The sequence below is a fragment of the Carcharodon carcharias genome, chromosome 32 (genome assembly GCF_017639515.1).
Source record: "Carcharodon carcharias isolate sCarCar2 chromosome 32, sCarCar2.pri, whole genome shotgun sequence".
NCBI classification, from domain to species: Eukaryota; Metazoa; Chordata; class Chondrichthyes; order Lamniformes; family Lamnidae; genus Carcharodon; species Carcharodon carcharias.
The window spans coordinates 5413346-5433023 of NC_054498.1; the positions used below are offsets into that span (position 1 = coordinate 5413346).

General features: G+C 44.4%; 1 protein-coding gene across 2 annotated transcripts in view; it reads left to right on the forward strand.

Annotated features, from left to right (window-relative positions):
• man2a2 (mannosidase, alpha, class 2A, member 2) overlaps positions 1 to 11753 on the forward strand; it is a 36978-nt gene extending 25225 nt beyond the window's left edge. Inside the window, exons 17-23 of one of the 2 annotated variants that reach the window (XM_041178517.1) lie at positions 1101 to 1234; positions 2809 to 2950; positions 3775 to 3908; positions 5115 to 5195; positions 6887 to 7081; positions 8204 to 8314; positions 9311 to 11753. In XM_041178517.1, the coding sequence (XP_041034451.1) occupies positions 1101 to 1234; positions 2809 to 2950; positions 3775 to 3908; positions 5115 to 5195; positions 6887 to 7081; positions 8204 to 8314; positions 9311 to 9460 (947 nt within the window). In that variant the 3' untranslated portion in view covers positions 9461 to 11753. The remainder of the gene's footprint in view (positions 1 to 1100; positions 1235 to 2808; positions 2951 to 3774; positions 3909 to 5114; positions 5196 to 6886; positions 7082 to 8203; positions 8315 to 9310) is intronic. The other variant, XM_041178518.1, reaches the window with a different exon arrangement.
• The last annotated feature ends 7925 nt before the right edge of the window (positions 11754 to 19678 follow it).

Sequence of the window (19678 nt, forward strand, 5' to 3'; positions counted from 1 at the left end):
TCTCTCCCCCCCCCCCCCCCCCCCCAACCACGTCGCTATGATTTAACCCCATCGCTCCTGAAGATGTCTAGCTGTGTGATATTTTATACATGTGTATGCTAGGCACTTTTTTGGTGTGTATGATGTTGGCAATTCAGCGTTTATTGCTTGTCCTTATTTGGACTGACAACTTAGTAGTTTGCTCAGCTATGTCAGAGTACGTTTGAAATCTTGTACAGATCATCCCAGTAAGGGCAGCAAATTCCCTTGCCTGAAGAATGAAATGAGCTTGATGGGTTTTAAATTCAATTTGGCAACATTTATGATCATTTTTCAATTGTCAGATCCCTTAAAATTTGTTTCACTACTTGGGTTTGTTAGTATAATACTCAACATTGGTGTGCTCATCACCGCTTAGCTTGAACTGTCACACTTCGACATCTACACAGCCCTTTCTGCAAGGGGCACTGAATAGTGACGAGGTGCAAGAGGGGGCGGTTTTATTGCCATTGCTGCCTATTGTTGCTGGATTAGCTTTATCTCTGCCTCGCAAATTCCCCGACCTACACACTCCTCCCTCTCAGCATCCTGATCAGGAGTTGGGAATTGCGAAGAGTGAACATTGTAGAGCACAAATGAAGGCTCATGTATAAAGCCAATGCAGTTCTTGGATGCTGTCATGGCAAGCAATTCATTTTGCTTTGAAGATCCACTACCAGTGTTGTGCATGTGTAATAGGTAAAGACTTTCAATCTACCCCAGAATAGGACCAGTTTGATTTGTTGCTTTGAGTAATGTGTTTCTGATTCTTTAGAAATGCTGACCACTGAAAGTGAACTTGGGCGGATAGCTGAGTCAAATAGCCTGATTTAAGAAAAGGCATTGCTGGTTTGCAAGTGGTCTCGCTAACTTCCATCCTCCCTCCCTTGACCGGTAAATGATCCGGCACTGAGTCAGCCAGACCAGTGGGTCCTGCCTCAGATCTGTGCAGAGTTAACTGATGGCAACTGGCATTGGAATAGAGCCAAAGATAAGAGAATGATCCCAGTGAATAGCTCCTAATATGTTCTGTTAAAAGTGACTCTGTGATAATCTGCCTCTGCGCGCTCTTATGCTGACAGGAGTTGAGGGGCTTTCGTTGGATGTTTCCATTGTTGTTGACATTCACAACCAGATTAACCGGGAGTTGGCGATGAGGCTGTCCACTGATATTGAAAGCGGAGACACATTCTTCACCGATTTGAATGGGTTTCAGGTAACTCCGTCTAAATTTACTTCAGAGGATTGTAGGTTCCTTCCACCCCCCTGAGAAGTTCAGTCTGGTGGGTGGGAGGAGACAAAAAGAGAGGGTAATGTTCAAAAGGAAAAGACTCCAGCCTTGAACTTGACTCTAAGCTGATGCTCCAGTGCAGTGACCTTCAGAGGATGCATTAAACTGAGGCCCCGCTTGCCTGTTTCGGAGGTTAACAATCCTGTTACATTATTTCAAGAAGAGCAGGAAGGCCTTCTGCCACCCTGACCAGCAATTAACTAATAATACTAAAAACAGATTAACTATTTACTCATTTTATTGCTGTTTGGGGCCATGGCGTGCTTACATGACTCCTCACGCATAATTCATTAAGACATTGCTTTGTGGTATTCCATAAATATAAGTGAATTCACTTTCTAATGGATCTCTCGTCAGGTCAAGATCAACAAGAGCATAAGAAATGGGAGCAAGAGTAAACCATATGGTTCCTCAAGTCCACTCCACCATTACTATGATCATGGCTGATCTTCAGCTTCAACTCTGCTTTCCTGGCTGCTTCCCATATCCCTTGATTTCCTGAGAAATCAAAAATTTGTCTATCTTAGTCAATGATGGAGCGTCCGCAATCCTCTGGAGCAGAGAATTCCTAAGATTTGCAATCCTGAATTAACAAATTTCTCCTCTTAGTCCTAAATAATTGACCCTTTACCCTGAGGCTGTGCTGCCATATTCTATATTCCTCAGGCAGGGGAAACAATCTCTCTCTCTACCCTGTCAAGCCCCTTCAGAATCTTGTACATTCAGTGAAATCGCCCCTCATTCTTTTAAACTCAAAACAGCATAGGCCCAGTTTACTCAACCTGTCATTAAACCACCCTTTCATCCCAGGAACCAATCTAGTGAACCTTGGTTGTACTGCCTCCAAGGCAAGTATATCCTTCCTCAGATATGGCATTTGGGTAAAGTGGTGTTCGAGGGTGGGAGATAATTTGCTAGAGAGTCGACAGATGTAATCAGTCCCTTTATTAAGTTTGTTCAGTTTTCTTCCTAAGTCCACATTTGTAATGGAAATTGGTGATGTAAACCTTTTTGTCCTGTAATTACACCCTCCTGACAGTGGTGGCGTACAGCACACTGATTAGAGAGAGTGTAAATGCAGTGACAAGTTTACATAGACAGTTTTCAGTATAAATATGGTTGGTGTTATTTATAATGGAAAGGACAGACAGATGCAAGAATCTAATATATTACAGAGTATCTATACATGTTTAATATTGTTGATTCAGTCCCATGGACACCAGCCATTGACCACGTTGCTGACCTGATGGACTAACTCTGTTGGGTAAACCCTGACTGCACATTGGAAATAGAGGCCACTTGAATTTTGAGGGAAAAAATATTGGGACCGAAGTAATATCAATGATGGAGTGGTGGGGAGGCGGGACGTGCCTGAAGTCAGTTCACATGACGTTAAGAGCATATTTGATCCTACAAAATGTGCTGTATTTTCTAAATGAGGAAATCTTTGTGCAGCAGTATGGATTCGTGTTCTGTACCATTTTCATTCTTTTCCGTAGATTCAACCTAGAAAATATTTTCAGAAACTGCCACTTCAGGCTAACTTCTACCCAATGTCGACCATGTCCTACATTCAGGATGATCATTACCGCCTGACATTACATGCTGCACAATCTCTGGGTGTGTCGAGCATTCACAGTGGTAAGAGACCTGTCTGGATCCTAATTGATAATTAGCTGATGGAACCTCCTGCAGTAATGGTTCTTCCCCTAACGCCATGACAATGAGAAGAATGCGAGCTCTGGGCTTTTTGCGCTGCCCTCGGAGTGGGAACAGCCCAAGCATTGCCAGAGGACACTCTCGGGTCTTTCTGTTCTCCTCATTCCCTCTGATGTTGCTCTGTAATAATGTAGGGGTTTGGGGATGATTGGTATCCTGCAGTCTTACAGTCTAGACAGCAACCAGCCAGCTACATGTTTTAAGTTGGGAGTTTTTTTGCTGTAAGTCTTGGACAGGGAGGGGAGGTGTCCAGTTATAGTTACCTCTCATTTGCTATATTTAACGAGCGCGTACCTTCTCTATACTGACCAGGGAAGCGGCAGATTTCATCTGCTTTCCACATTGAGTTGGCTGTCCTCGGCCAGGGCCATGAGCAGCAGTGACATTGGGAAATGGAGAGTTGTAAAATGCCCCAGCCTTCCTGCTGTCCAGTCACTCGGTCCTGGGAGTGCACATATGAGTGAGTATTGAGTAAGGCCAGGGTTGGTCTCAGGAAGTCCCCCGTGCTTGCCGAGACCTGCTGACGAGGCTTGTGCATCAATGATAACCACTGAGGGTGTTAGTGGAGAGTGACCCCCACTGTTGGAGCTAAAGCCCAGCATCCTCAGGAGATTTCCAGTAAGCCCCTGCTTCCCTGAGGGGAAAGGAAAAATAACAAAAAAAAAACTACGCAAACCTCACGAAACACAGTTATTTCATTGACTTCTGCTAAAGATTGAATGGATTTCTTCCCCTTTCATTGCCAGGTCAATTGGAGGTTATTCTGGATCGCCGTCTCATGCAGGATGATAACCGGGGCTTGGGCCAAGGGTTGAAGGACAATAAAGTGACCTGTAGCAGAATCCGTATCTTGCTGGAGAAGAGGGCAACATCAAACAAAGTATTTAATCATTTTTAAACCCGCTTCTTTGTATGTGATCTGTTTGTCTGTGTTTTATGTACTGGGGAGTGTAGACCTATAAGTTTAAAAGAGTGTTTTCTCTCAGTGGCAGATTGGTTAAAAGCACCATCAGATGTGCTGCTTAATCCTTGCAGCGAGAGATCTCAGGTTTGACTCCTGTCTGGGCTGAACTAGCTGACTGCACTTGGGGTTTCACTGTCCTGGGGCGAGGGCAGGAGAGGGGGGTTGGTTAAATCAGCTAGGTCCTCCCTTCTGTGGCCCTGTGACTCCCATTGGAAAATGTGTATTAGAGGTGAGGTCAGGATTGGGCTCCGTTGTGATGCTTGCTTAGAGCCAAATGGCCATCTCTCTCTCTCTCTCTCTCTCTCTCTCTCTCTCTCTCCCCCTCCCCAATGGAGCACTGGCACTTGGAAGATTCCAGAGGGCTGAGGTAGCCTACTGGAGTGTACCCCAGCAAGAAACAAGAGCTCCCTTGGAGCTGGTGAGGGTGCAGGTGTGGTTAAAGGAGGAAAGAATTGGGCTGATGGTTTGGAGTTCTCTTACCCCCTTCCCCCTCTCACCATTTCCCCCCCAACTCCCCGGCTGTCCTCTGCCACTGCCCCCCTCTTATGCCCCCCTCTCTCTCTCTGTTGATGTGTCAGTTGAAATAGTTTGTGAGATAAAGCGACACATTTTCCATTACTGTTATGAAACCAGTGCTCAGTTGGGGAGTGAACTTGTGTCTTTTTGCCCTGTCACTGAGGCCTAGACTTAGGGCCTTTGCCTGGAGTGTGGGACACGCTAGGTTGAAGGGAGAAGCTGAGTGAAATAGAGAAGGAATGGTTCGGTAATGCTGAGTGGAAGATTAAAGGAGGTGAGGAGTTAATAGTTTTTCAAAATTGGGGTGGAGTTAAGGTTAGAAACAAAACTAGGAATGTTGGGAGGGAGCAGTATTTTGTGGGAACTGTCTGTATTTCAAACATTCCCAGACAGCAGGTCTAGAATTGGGAACCTTGGGGTTACAGATACACATTCCAGCTATGTGGTGATGTGTGTGTGTGTCTCTCTGACTGTCTGTGTCTGTGTGTGCGCGCACATATATAATTAATTCCATGTTTGTGAGGTATGAATGGCTGTACTTGCCCGTTTGCTATATTGCATTCCTTCATGTTCATCGTTTTCTTCATTCCCATTGCTCCTCTTCAGCACATTGGCTTTCTGTCAAAGCTGCACTCCATGTTACAGACACTCGCAGCCTCCATCTTTTCCAGGACGAGCACCCATGAGGTAACCTTTTAGAGAGGGGGTGGGGTCAAAGGGTAATCCGAAAGTTAACTTTGACCTCCTCTGTGCTGTGAGTCATAGCTGCAGTGAGACGTAGCCAGTAGCTGTTTGTCTGTCTGTCTGAAAGCTCTGTAATCTGTCTTACTTCAATCACCAACCAGCAGTTCTCCTGGGATTGGGAGGGATATCAGTCAGGGCTACGGTCCCTGATTGCTGTCCAGTGACTCTTGCTGAAAAGTGGGTGTGTGTGTGAAAGACTGGTAAGGACAGCAGTGGGGTTATCTGTGATCCAGTTGAATGTTCCCATCTTTAAGGCTGTCCGTTTGACTGGAGGGCTGCTGCTGACCCTGGAACTGTACCCCAATAATAAGCCATTCAGTAGGGAGAAAGCTGACAAAAAAAAAACACCTCACAGTACAATACTTGTGACCCTCAAGCTGTGTGTAGGTGTTGCCCCAATACAGCCGACATCTTGCCCACCTCTGACACTCCCCAGAACTGCCCATGTGACTCTGGGCCTTGTGGTGCACCAGCAAAGCAACCAAGTTTTCTTGGTTAAAGGTATGTCCGGAATAGTGCAAAATCACCACTCGGTTTGTGGCCCTGGATAATGTTAGTGAGTCAATGCATCTGTGCTTCATGTAAGGAGCGTAGCAGGCCGTCTCAGAAGTGTCCTGTTCCACATTGCAGTGCCCAGTGACGACAAACCTGCTCCTATTATACGCTGAGCAGTTTCTTAGAAACTAGATGCTAATAGTCAGCCAGAATGCGCACACACCATGTCATCTTGCTTCTGTTTGAGTACGCCCTGACTGCAGGAAAGCTCCAGCCTCGTAAACCCTCTATTCTCCATGGTTGGAACTGACTGGCTATCTGCTCTGGTATTTTTTTTTGTTCAAAAACTCCCCCTGGTGGTTCAGTCGGTGATTACAACCAGTGACCAATGCAGCTCTGAGGCATTAAGATGGCCTCTGTTGCTGTGTTAGCTAATCAGTCCATGTGTTGCTTGGCCCACTACAGTTAGCCCTTTGTCTTCCTGAGCTGGGGAAAGGGAGAAAAACCAGCCAAGGCTCCTACTCCTGGACACTAGCCATTGAGTACTTGGTGTGGATATTGAATGAGGGCAAGATCAGACTTGACAATGATGGCCGCATCTAATAGTCTTTCAGCACTTACTATGGAGATTTTGGATGTCCATACTGTGCCCTGTTAGCTGTGTCAGTGAGCCCATCAGCTCTGCCAATCCAACCACTAAAGTCTAGGCTATTCCTCCCTGCTAATGGGTCTAGAAATTTGCAAACGGATATACTTGGCGCTGTTCCCCTTATTAACAGAGAAACCTGAAACCAGAACTCTTAATATCTCTTAGTATCAGCAAGTTGCTTATCTGGGCATTGGTGGGTGTAGGGATTTAAACTGTGCATGTGGTCCCTTGGGGTGCCCATGTTTGTGTACAGCATTCCTGGGTGTAGGTGTGGCCTGGTGCTCAGATGGCCCAAGTAGATTAATGAGCCCATGGGACTGAAAGTCTATCAGTGTGGGGTCCTCCGGAGACGAAGTAGGGGATTTGGTGCAGGAGTGGGTTCAGAAGAGTTAAATTCTCAGGTTCACCTTCTCTACAGCCTCTTGACTAACTGGGTGAACTCTGTGATCTACAGCAGACTGAGAGGCTTTCTTTATTTCTATTGCTGCAGGTGCAGGACAGTCGACCTGTGAGCTTTCCCTCCCTGCTCAGTCACATGACCTCAATGCACGTAAACCACGAGGTCCTGGCCATGCCGGTTAGCCCACGGCCACACAATGTTCCGCCCATCAGAACCTGGCATCCACTTTCAACTCCAATACCCTGCGACTTCCACATGCTGAACATGAGAACGCTGCAGTCTGAGGTGAGAAGTTACAGTGGGGAAGCGATGCATATCCTGCCGCAGCTTGGTTAATTTCACTTTTACACCGCGATGCACATGACTGACACAACTCCTGCCCACCCAGCTGCCTTGTCCACCAGGGCGTTGGTTTGCAGAGTTTCCCAGCCCCCGGTGGCAGACCCAGCTTCTCTGGGTCGCAGGTTGGCCACAGTGTCCTGAAGGACGGAGGTGGTGCATTGCCGAGTCTGCCAGAGAGATTTCTTGGTTCTTGAAGTGCTCTTTGTCCTCTGGAAGTTGCCTACCACCCAAAGCAGCTTAGCAAACCTTCCCCACTCCTACCCAGATACTTAAGGCATTTGTCATTAGACAACTTGACAGGTCAATTTTAAAAACTTAAATTAAGAGATCTGGGCATCCCTGGCAAGGGGACTATTTATTGCCTATCCCTAATTGCCTTTAACTGTACGGCTTGCTAGGCTATTTAAGAGGTTAGTTAAGAGTTGGCCACAAAGCTGTGGGTCTGGAGTCACACACAGGCCGGACTGGGCAAAGACGATAGATTTCCTCCCTTAGAGAGCACTAATAAACCAGATGGGTTTTTATGACAATACAGTAGTTAAATGGTTAAATTGCAGATGCTAACTTTTTATTTCAGATTTTATTCAGTAGCTGAATTTAAGTTCCCAGCTGCTGTGGTGGGACTTGAGCTCATGCCCCTGGATCTTTATTCCTAGCCTCTGGATTACTAGTCCAGTAGCATAACCAGCCTGTTTGATGCTCATTCAGCAGGTAACAGGGTGAGTAACACCACTCAGTGAAATGTGAACATGCACCTGGCCACCATTCTGAAAACCACTGTAGACAGGCCCCGACCCACCAGTTGGTTCTGCGAGTTGGAAATGTGCTGCTTTAGCTGGAGCCCTTTACCCTTCTGCAGCCCAGTCATGTTAAGCACCAAATGCTGGATGTCTTGGTTTTTCATACCTGGCTCCTTTCGGCAGTGATGGTTTCCTTCACCAGTGGAACTGAATCATTGTCATTATTGTGGAATAGATCTCAGGCTGCTCTATATTGAAATGTAGCTCAGCTGCCTGAATGATTCCTCTGTCTCTCTCTCTCTCTCTCTCTCATTTTACACTGCAGGTGGTCTCAGCCCCTGGGTTAGAGATGGCGTTAATTCTTCATCGGAAAGGGTTTGACTGTGGGCTGGAGGCCAAGAGCCTGGGCTTCAACTGCACTACTACCCAGGGAAAGGTATGAAACACAGGAAGATCTGATACTGAGCTTAAAATAATTAGATGTTTTTTTGTTTTTATTTGACGTGGGTTTGTCAAGGTGAGTAAGGCTGTTCAGAGACATTTACAGCACAGACGGGGGCCATTCAGACCGTACTGGCTCTCTGTGAGGCAATCCAGCCAGTCCCAGCCCTTTGCCTGGAACCTGCAAGTTTATTTCCTTTGTGCCCATCCAATTCTCTTTTGAAATCATGGGTCATTGCTTCCAGCACCCCTCTAGGAGCGAATTCCAGGTCATGACCACGTGCTGTGTTTTTAAAAAAAAAAACAATTTTCTTCCTCACATTCCCCTGCATCCCTTGCCCATAACCTTTTATCTATGTGCCCTAGTCTATATACTATCATGTACCATGTTGACTAAATAGGCGAATCTTCAAGAAGCAGTGTTATGCAATTGCCTGTTTGTATCAGCATTATACCTCCATTTAAAGAACAGAGGTCATGTGATTTTACTTGTATTTGGTTCACATGGGGAGATGAGGGTTCTCCCAGTAACTCGCCTAGACCTGCATGGCCTCTTATGGATCCACCTCGTTCAGGCCAGGAGAATCCTTGGTTTGATTTTTCCCACCAGCCTGGTAAGATGCTGGAGCTTAGAAAGAGAAAAAAAGGATCAGGCAGGGATTCCTGCTCCTGAGTGTTGGTCAGTGCCTCTACCTGCAACTGCACAAGTATGGATTTCAGCTAAGGCCAGGATTGGGTTGTTCTGCCCAAGCACTCGTGTGTAGGCCTGTACGTGAAGGTGGAGAGTGAGCGGTGGTCTGTGAAACTGTACAAGAGCTGGTACCATCAGAAAAGAAAGAGAGGATTAAAAAAAATAGCCTGACATGCAACTTACCAAACCACACCAGCACGTTTGTTAGGCTCACGTAAATCATGATAATTCTGTCTGGATGCTTGACTTGGAACAAAAAGTTGATTGCAACATAATGTGGCCCTTCTCTTTCTGTTCCAGCTATCATTGGAGGGTCTGTTTCAGGGCCTGGATGTCCGGAGTGTGCAACCGATGTCTTTGTCCCTCCTGTATCCCACTGAGCCTTTCAACAGCAGCCTCGTCTCCATGAGACCGATGGAGATTTCCACATTCCGCATCCGTCTGGTTTGAATAAATTCCCGACAGCGGTTCCTGCCTTGGAGCCGGGGGTTGAGATAGCAACCAGTTAACAACAGGAAGTGTTGGCTTTTCGATCCATAAACCCCAGGGGGTGGGGGGGGGAAGGTGGGACAGACATGGTCAGCGCTGAGAAAGCTGGAACTGACGACAAATCTACTCGAGTCTGAGTTTGTAAATCATGGACTTCAAATTGCGAATGCAGTGAAAGCACAGCAATACCACCCCGAGCAACGCACTTTTAAAAGAAAAATAAAGCTCTAGGTACAGTTTGTGCATATACCACTACAATGTATGTGAATTTATCACTTTTATAAGTAGCCCTGATTTCATTGTCAATTCATAACCTTAAAAGCAAGGAAATAGAGTCCTTGGGATCCAAAGGGCAGGGCTTTGTACGTGACGCAAAAATCAAGTGTGTAAGAACGGAGACAAGTGTGAATGTTACACTAGTGTGCACAGGCATTGAAGCAGTCTGTGCATTCAAAATCATTCAGTGGCCTAGCCTGCAAACCAGGCTGAGCAGGCAAAGAAAACCAGTATTCTGACCTGACTGATGTGTAGTTAGTGTGTTCGTAAATGTTGCAGCAAGGCTGGCAATGAATTTCTCAATGAAGAACCTTAACACTTGAAAGTGGGATGGGTAGCCTTGTCAAAGTGTTTTTTCTGTTGCAGATGGATGTAACAGCGAGTGAACCTAAACTCTGCATTAGCCAGGGACTGTTGCTTTCTGGTACATTTTTGTGTAAATTTCTTGGAGCCAATGCCGTGGTCAGTTGACCTTTAGCTTTGAAGTTCTTTCAGGATTTTCCTCCCTAACCATGACTGAACCCACAGCTGTACCAGAACATTTAAACACCCTGGCTTCATTCATACACATCTCTTAGGGTATTTGTGCAATAATCTGTAGTTTTGCTGCGTGTTCCAAACTTAGTGATGGGAAGAGTCACTTTGAAGTGGGGATGTCACAATATTTACATCGCAATGTTAAGATCTACAGAGACCTGATTGGAGATAAAAGCTGTAAATGCACAGCAGATCTGACTGAGGGAATACAGGTCAGTGTTCGGGGAAGTTTATGTCACCGCTATCAAAGTTCTCCATCTGAAACATTCCTTCCTGGTGCTGAAGGGGCCATTGCGCATTTCCAACATTTCTTGGTCCAGTTTTGACCATTCAGAGCTGCTGTTTCAATGCAGCGTGATCAGATTCATCCAACACGTCCAGTCCAGTAACTTTGAAATTGACAGAAACAGTTACCTTGTGGCATTCCTGAAGGTTTACCTTTTTTATTTAGGTAAAAGAAGGAAGTTAACTGCATTGGCGATAATCACTTAGTTATCTTTAAAAAGAATGTTAATAGCAACAGTGGAACTTTTGGATAACTGGCTATTTGGGAATTCCTGGCACAAAATAAGGAAAATCCCGCGTGAAAGTTTTGGAAAAATCATGGAATAATTAGGCCTGAAATTGAAATTGCTACAGTTAAGTTAAACAGTTTATTAAACTGTTAAATTTTTCATGTTCTGAGTAAAATATCAGTGTCAAAATGAACCTATGTGTATTGGCATTAATTTAATCTAATAACGTGAAACAAGAGCCTTTTCGGTGTACTGATCACAACCATTCTTTCAGTTGGGATTTCAGTTAAGTTTAACAGTGGGTATGCGTGATTTTCGTGTGCCTACTTGAACTGTGGGAAAAGTACCAGCGAGACAGCCACAGACGCTGTCCTTCCAAACTGGGCCATGTTTGGGGGAAACATTTTGAGCCTTACAGCACTGCGGGGAGGAACAGGGCTACAGGGCTGTCACAGGTGATCATTGCAGCTTGTAGCTATGAATTAAGAGTAACATACAAAGTCTTATTGACTTATATGTTACCATCATGTCAAGCACTAGATGTATAAGCAATTGCAGACTGTTTGCTATTGTCAGTTGTTCCTATTGTGACATCCTTAGTTTTTGGGGTATTATTTTATAGAAATCTAATACTGTATTTAACTAGATTCAATGGTACATGTTCCCTCCATAAACTGCCTCCTATCCATCAGGTTCAACTGTGCTCTATCTGTAAAAGTTCACTGATCCTGACAGAATCAGACCTGGTGTGTCTCCGCGGCTTACAGTGTTACCTGAATTTGGAGAATAATCAATTGTCAGATATCAGAACATCAGTTCTGGAGTGGGGTGGGGGGGGGTGGTGGTGGGGGGAAAGGGAAGAAAAACACAGCTACTGTAAATTCTAAACTTGAACGAGTCATCAAATAAAACATTACAGAAACTAATCCTGTGTTGTGAACTGTAAGCTTCTGTTCCATGTACACATGGGTTTGGAGACACTGCGAGTAGCAGCTTGAGTAACAAAAGAGAATTACTGCGGGTTGCTGGAAATCTACCATAAAACCAGGAAATACTGGGAATACTCAGCAGGTCAGGCAGCTTCTGTGGACGAACAGTTGATGTTTCAAGTTCTGATGAAAGGCTACTGACCTGAAACATTAACGCCTTTTCCATAGATGCTGCCTGACCTGTCAAGTATTTGCAGCATTTTCTGTCTCTGTTGCAGCTGGAGTGACTTTCAGCACATGGGTTTATACCAGTTATATTTTTCCCTCTAGTTCTTGCCACAGAGAATGAAGAGTCTGAGTTCCATCCTCAATCTCTACTCTATTAGCTGAGGTCAAGCAGAGCCCAACTATTGGTTACTTTTATCCCCATGTTTGGGAAGGAGGTAAAAATCAGTCATGGTTCCTGCTTGTACTGACCATTCAATGACCTATTGTTCTGTGTGTCTATTCATGTGTTGGATGAGGGCAGGGTTGAGTTTAACTGTAATACCTCCAACGTTCACTGTCTGCAATCAGGGGTGAACAGGCAGCTAGTGAAAAATTTGGAGAGAGCATGAGTCTAGTAATATTGCATTTATTGGTAAATATTCAGCAGGCATAAACCAGTTCTTTCTGCAAACCTTTATATGCTTTTTATCCATTTGTAGCATAGTCACAGTAAACAAACCAACAGCTAGTGTGGTACAAATTAATATTTATGGTCCCTGTCTGGAATATTTCTCAGCATTGAGCTAATTGCCAGCTTCTTGTTCTTAATACCTTAGTGATTTATTGGACAACATGGACAGTAGTTTAATCAACTCAATGCCAGATTGCAGATCCCCACACAAAATTAAAAACAAAACCTCACCGCTGTGTTGATTTGTACTTTACCTGACAGCCCTGTGTCAGTGCTGATGTATTGGCTAAAATTTCCATCCATCTCACCAGCTTGCCTCGATGCTCAATACATAGCAATGAGCAGCAGCAACCCTGGGCACTGATAACACTGATGAGCGGCTCTGATCAAGCACTTAACACACTAAATACTGACACTTAAACCAGGATTGGACTGCTTATTTTGAGATACAGTTTATCATTATACGTTGAGTTTCGCCTATAAACAGGAATGCCATCCAGCTAACTGTTTTGCAACAACTGATCAAATGAACGGAATTTAACATTTTGCAATCTAATTTGGAAATATTCTCAAAGGAATCTACACTCAAAATGCTGACTCCTCTCCCATTGATGCCTGATCTATTGAATATTTCCCCTAGCATTGTTTTATTACTCTTGGATGGCTCCTTCCATCTACTTCCTGCCAAGTTCAATAATGCTTATTTACCCTTGAGATGATTTTCCTGCACACCAGCTGCATCTTGCATCCACCATTTTCTGTCTATTTACGCTTCATAACATTTGCTCCAAGGTATTTATCCAGCTCTTGTTCAAAAAAAACTGAGCCACTCCTACTTTATTGCCACTATGTTAGTCTGCTCATTGCAAAAGCTTTCAAACTCCCCACCCACCCCCAGACTGTTTATCACAATGAACTGCTTAAATTGTAGATCTATCTCCATGCTTTGTTTTGAATGGGGAGCAGGAATTTAGGCCGATAATTACTCCCTCTCACCAGGAGGCACTATTTTTATATTCATTCACTGGTTAGGGTGTCGCTGGCAAGGCTATTGCCCATCCCTTTGTTCGTCTTGAGAAGGCTGTGGTGAGCTATCTAGTTGAATTACTGCATTCTCTGTGGTGTAGGTACACCCAAAGTGCTGTTAAGGTGGGAGTTCCAGAATTTTGACCCAGTAACGATGAAGGAATGCCGATATATTACCAAGTCAGGGAGACGTGTGATTTTCAGGCAGCTTGCTGTACATCTTTAACACTCAATGACTGAGCACCCACAGCCCTCTGGAATGCAACTTCGAAAAGATTCTCAACACTCTGAGTGAACAAATTTCTCATGTCAGGCCTAAATAGCTGATACCTTATTCTGAGAATTAGACTTAAAAGTTCTAAACTCTCCAGCTGGGGAATCATTTATTATTGAATCTGCTTCCATCACCCTTTTCAGGCAGTGCCTTCCAGTTCATAAGTCTCTGTAAAACTTACAATCTTCTCAAGCTCTATATCTTATAACCTTCGCACTCCACCCTGAACACACTGCGTTTAAAAATAATTCCTCATGTTCCCTCTGGTTCTTCTGTCAATCATAAATCGACGTCCTCTGGTTATTGTTCCTCTGTCATTGGAAACCGTTTCTCTTTATTGTCCTCAACTAAAACCCAGAGGATAGGAACCCAGATTTGGAACACTGGCTGCTTTGTCCCCTCCCTAATCTGATCAACTGGAGTCCCCTAACATCACATCAGATAACTCATCGGATGCCGGGAGTGGGGAAAGGATTTCCTCGGTCAGTAATGATGTACACTGCAGAGAAGGTCTCTCCCCCCACCCTGTGTTTCCCCAGCTGAGAAGCCATGAATAGGGGTCGTATAAGGGACTGGCTATTTAGGCCTGAGGTGAGAAATTTGTTCGTTCAGGGTTGTGAGTTTCTATTCCAAAGGGCTGTTTATGCTCAGTCATTAGATATTTTCAAAACCATAATCAATAGATTCTTGGACACTAGGGGAATCGAGGGATATGGAGATAGGTCAGGAAAGTGTTGATATGGAAGGTCAGCCATAATCATTGAGGCCTTCCTGCTCCTATTTCTTATGTTCTAACTTTCAAAAGAGAAATGGATAAATACTTGGAGGAAAAAAAAATACAGAGCCATAGGGGAAAAATAAGGGAGTGAGACTAACTGGAAAGCTGTTGCAACTAGTCAGTGCAGAAGCAATGGGCTAAGTGGCCTCCTGCGCTGTATCATATGCTTCTATGATAGGATTGGCTTTTGCTGTACTATTGCCATGGTGGAATATCCTCCTGACACTATTTTGTCTTGCATATTAGTAATAACCATTTGGGTGAGTGTCTGGAAAATCTATCCAGCGAGAGTCAGCACTTACAGGAGAGGAAGAAACTGACAGGGGTGTGAAAAATTGATGTACAATTATGAAGATCTTGCAGCTGAATTGCTCCCAAATCACAAAGCCTTAATGATCCAACCTATTTGCTCAGAATACTTGGCAATGTGATGTCAGACATGTAGGTCGTTGTCTGTACTATTTTGTTTGAGCCTGCAGTTAGTTCAAAGGAAATGAAATGCATAACTTAAATTTCTTTCATTCCTCTTTTAAATCAGCATAGCACCAATCGCACTGTCAACCTTTTGATGTGTAAAGAGGTCAGTGCAATAGGTTAGACAGACATTTAATAAACAGGTGAAATGGAGATCTAGAATTTTCTCTAGGAAAAATAAAAGCTATGGGATCTAAAGTGTACTTGGGTGTATTACATGGAAGCTAGAATACAGAAACAGCCTACTTGGTTCAACTGACCTGTGCCAGTGTTAATACTCAATACAAGTCTCCAACCACACTTTATTGCTTCTCCAAACTGTTCTTCATCCCTCTATTCCCTTCTGCATACAATCTGCTTCAACCACTCCATGCAACATCGAGTTACACATTCTCACCACTCTCTATGTAAAGAAATTCCTCCCAAGTTCTTTGACCTGTTGGTGACTATCATGTATTTAGACTCACCTTGTTCTGGACTCCCGCATAAGTGGAAACATCCCCACATTTGCTGTGTTGAACCCCAGCACAAATTTAAAGACCTCTATCAGTTCTCTTTTCCAATGCTGTATCATACTGAAAAAATTTTAAATGTTTTATATAATATTAGTGCACATTGTCAGCTTCGGCTCTGAGTAGCATTCTTGGTTTCTGATTCTAGTCTCACTCCAGGACTTGAGCAGCAAAATCTACCCTGACGCTGCAGTGTACTGAGGAAGTGCTGCATTGTCAGATGTGCTGTCTTTCAGATTAGACATTAAATTAAGGCCCCTTCTTCCCTCCCAGGTGGATGTAAGAGATCCCATGGCACTATTTCAAAGAAATGGGGAGTTATCCACAGAGTCCTTGCCAATATTTATTCTTCACAAAAATAGATTATCTGGTCATTATCATCGTTTGTGGGAACTTACTGTGTACAAATTGGTTACCATGTTTCTAGATTACAATAATGACTACACTTCAAAAGTACTTTTTTCATTCATTCGTGGGATGTAAGCTTCGTTGGCTGGGCCAGCATTTATTGCCCATCCCTAACTGCCCTTGAGAAGGTGGTGGTGAGCTGCCTTCTTGAACTGCTGCAGTCCATGTGGTGTAGGTACACCCACAGTGCTGTTAGGGAGGGCGTTCCAGGATTTTGACCCAGCAACAGTGAAGGAACGGCGATATATTTCCAAGTCAGGATGGTCAGTGGCTTGGAGGGAAATTTCCAGGTGGTGGTGTTCCCATCTATCTGCTGCCCTTGTCCTTCTAGATGGTAGAGATCATGTGTTTGGAAGGTGCTGTCAAAGGAGCCTTGGTGAATTCCTGCAGATGGTACACACTGCTGCTACTGTGTAGAGGTGGTGGAGAGAGTGAATGTTTAAGGTAGTGGTGGGGTGCTAATCAAGTGGGCTGCTTTGTCTTGGATGTTGTCAAGCTTCTTGAGTGTTGTTGGAGCTGCACTCATCCAGGCAAGTGGAGAGTATTCCATCACTAAATGGGCTCTACGTTAATTGCAAGTGAGTCCAAGCCCAGGACCCCAATTCATCAGTGGATGTGAGAATTGAAAAATTGCTACACTAGCCTACTCCTATTTCTAATGTCTTGTGGAAATTCCTGTAATGGAACAGATAGGTTAATATCCCCTAGAATGTTAAAATAATGCATTAACAACTTGTTAAAATGGTAAGCTAAGCATTTTCACACCAGAGTGTTCATGTATCAGTTACTAATGTCCCACAGAATGAGGTCCACTTAGTTTTCTCATAACATGGGTCGCATCCCTTTGAAGACCATATTGCTAACCCTTTCTCTGCCTGCTGTACCCTTACCTCCCTGTATTCACCATATAGTGAGCACTTGATGTCGGAAGATAGAGACCAAGTTCCTGCTCCTATGCATATTGTTGGGAGCAAGCCTGGGAGTGAAATTGCATGCGTTGTGGTGCAGTGGTTCTGGATGTTTGATTTGGCGATGATCTAGAATTGATTTTTTTAAAAAGCAGGAAAGTAAAGATTTTTTAAAAAACAAAAAGCTCTATATTGCAATCCAAAGGTACTTGATGTACTTACCTAAGATAAAAGCAAAAATAAAAACAAAATACTGCGGATGCTGGAAACCTGAAACAAAAAGCAGAAAATGCTGGAGAAACTGATCAGGTCTGGCAGCATCTACAGAGAGAGAAACAGGGATAACGTTTTGAGTCCATATGACTCTTCTTCAGATGCTGTTAGACCTGCTGAGTTTTTCCAGCATTTTCTGTTTTTGTTGTGATGTATTTACTTCCTGTGTTGCACACAAGCTACAGCCAGGACAGGGGGAAACTCAAGCAACTTCAGACCATGAACTCTGTCCTCCATTTTGGTAATTTTTTTCCCCAAACCCCTCCCCCCACAAGGCCCAGTCTATTCTTATGTGTTTCTTTCAGAAAACGCTGACCCTTGTTCTGCTGTTCATTCTGCTAACTGATTTTTATGCCACTGTTAGCACCTGCTTTAGCCTTTAACAATATTATTAACACTCCCTTTGTCCAGTGTCCATGACATCTTTGTCAATTTCTAAGCTCCCACCTATCCCTGACCTGTTTTGCTCCACCCCCTCTTAAACAGTATAAAATCCATCACATTTCAACTTCTCTTTAGCTCTGAAGAAGTCATACGGACTTGAAAATGTTATCTGTTTCTCTCTCCATAGATGCTGTCAGACCTGCTGAGTTTTTCCAGCATTTTCTGTTTTTATTTGAAACTTAAATGCCTAATTTCCTGACCAATTTCTGCTCAATGTATATTTTAAATATATACTTAATTTATAATCTTGGAAGTCTACAGCACAGAAAAAGGCCCTTCAGCCCATCAAGTCTGCGCCGGTCAAACAAGTATCTAACTATTCTAATCCCATTTTCCAGCACTAGGCCCATAGCCCTGTATGCCATGGCATCACAAGTGCCCATCCAAATACTTCTTAAATGTTATGAGGGTTTCTGCCTCTACCATCCTTTCAGGAGTGAGTTCCAGATTCCCACCACCCTCTAGGTGAAAAAAATTCTTCCTCACATCTCCTCTAAACCTCCTGCCCCTTACCTTAAATCTGTGCCTCCTGGTTATTGATCCCTCCACCAAGTGGAAAAGTTCCTTCCTGTCTACCCTATCTATGCCCCTCAGAATTTTATACACCTCAATCATGTCCCCCCTCAATCTCCTCTGCTCCAGGGAAAATAACCCTAGTCTATCCAATCTCTCCTCATTACTAAAACTCTCCAGCCCAGGCAACATCCTGGTAAATCTCCTCTGCACTCTCTCTAGTGCAATCACATCCTTCCTATAACGCGGATTCCAGAACTGCACACAATACTCTAGCTGTGGCCTAACCAGCATTTTATACAGTTCCAGCATAACCTCCCTGCTCTTATATTCTATGCCTCAGCTAATAAAGGCAAGTATCCCATATGCATTCTTAACCACCTTATCTATCTGTCCCACTACCTTAAGGGACCAGTGGACATGCACACCAAGGCCCCTCTGATCCTTGGTACTCCCCAGGGTCCTGCCGTTCATTGTGTATCCCCGTGCCTTGTTTGTCCTGTAGTAACAATAAATTAGCACTCTGAAATGTCCCGAGGGTTTCAATGACTTGTTTTCCAGTGCATGCTATTTAGGCAAAATGTACAGCTGCAGTGTGCCACTGATCCACACACACACAGGCTGCATCTGACACCTGGGCAAGGAATAGGGCAGAACAATTGGCCTCAGGACCTTTGGGCTAGGGATGGGAAATATCGCCCAGGGCCCCCACACCTGATTGCTGTCCAGTGAGTTGGAAAGTGTCGGTTATGAAAATCGGGTGCGGACTCTCATGGTTCAATAGCCCGGCTGCTACAGTCTGACAGACTGAAGAAAGGGATCACCTGGGGTGGGGGGGTTGTGGTAACTGATGATGGCCGTGAAACTGGGGAGTTAAATTGATGGGGAGAGGTGGAATGAGGGATGGTGTTTAGGGTTGAAGGCAGGTTGGGGGGTTGGAGATTGGGGATTGGGGAAGAAATAGTGATGTGAGGTTTAGTTGGAGAATGGCTCAATATTTCCATCGCCTGGCAGTTGTGTGTCTCCTTGGTGCACGCAGTTGTAACAATTACTGGCACAGAACAAGCCGTAAGGGGCAGCGAGTTTGAACCAGACTCTTGAAAGGATGGTTTCAGGTGCTGAAATAAATTCATCCCATGATCACAATTAACCCAGATACGTGAGAGGGGGTAAGAGCGACATAACCGGCAGGAGACTAAAAATATATTCTTTTAAAAATGTCACCAAGTACCTGGGCCAGAAATGGGGGGGGGGGGGGGGGGGGTAAATATTTTCCATCTTGATGGCCTGTGATGCTCCTGCAGTCGAATAGTATCTGCCGCCAAGAAAGGGCAAGGTTACCATCGTAAGGAAAGTTCACTTTATTAACTTCGGAGCGAATTTCTCGATTGCCTCAACATGAATTCGGTGAATTCCGTTCAATGTTAATTCGGCGAATATTGGCACGGGGGCGGGGGGGGGGAACCTGCTTTGGAATATTTGGATACGATGTAAAATGATAAAACCCTGGAATAAATGGGAACTCAGGCATGCCTTTTGCTAGGTGAGAGGCGTCGCTGAGCGGTGACTGCCAAGGGACTGTGTCAATTGCATGGAAATGTAATTAGAACACGCCCTCCGGCGAGAGGGGCTC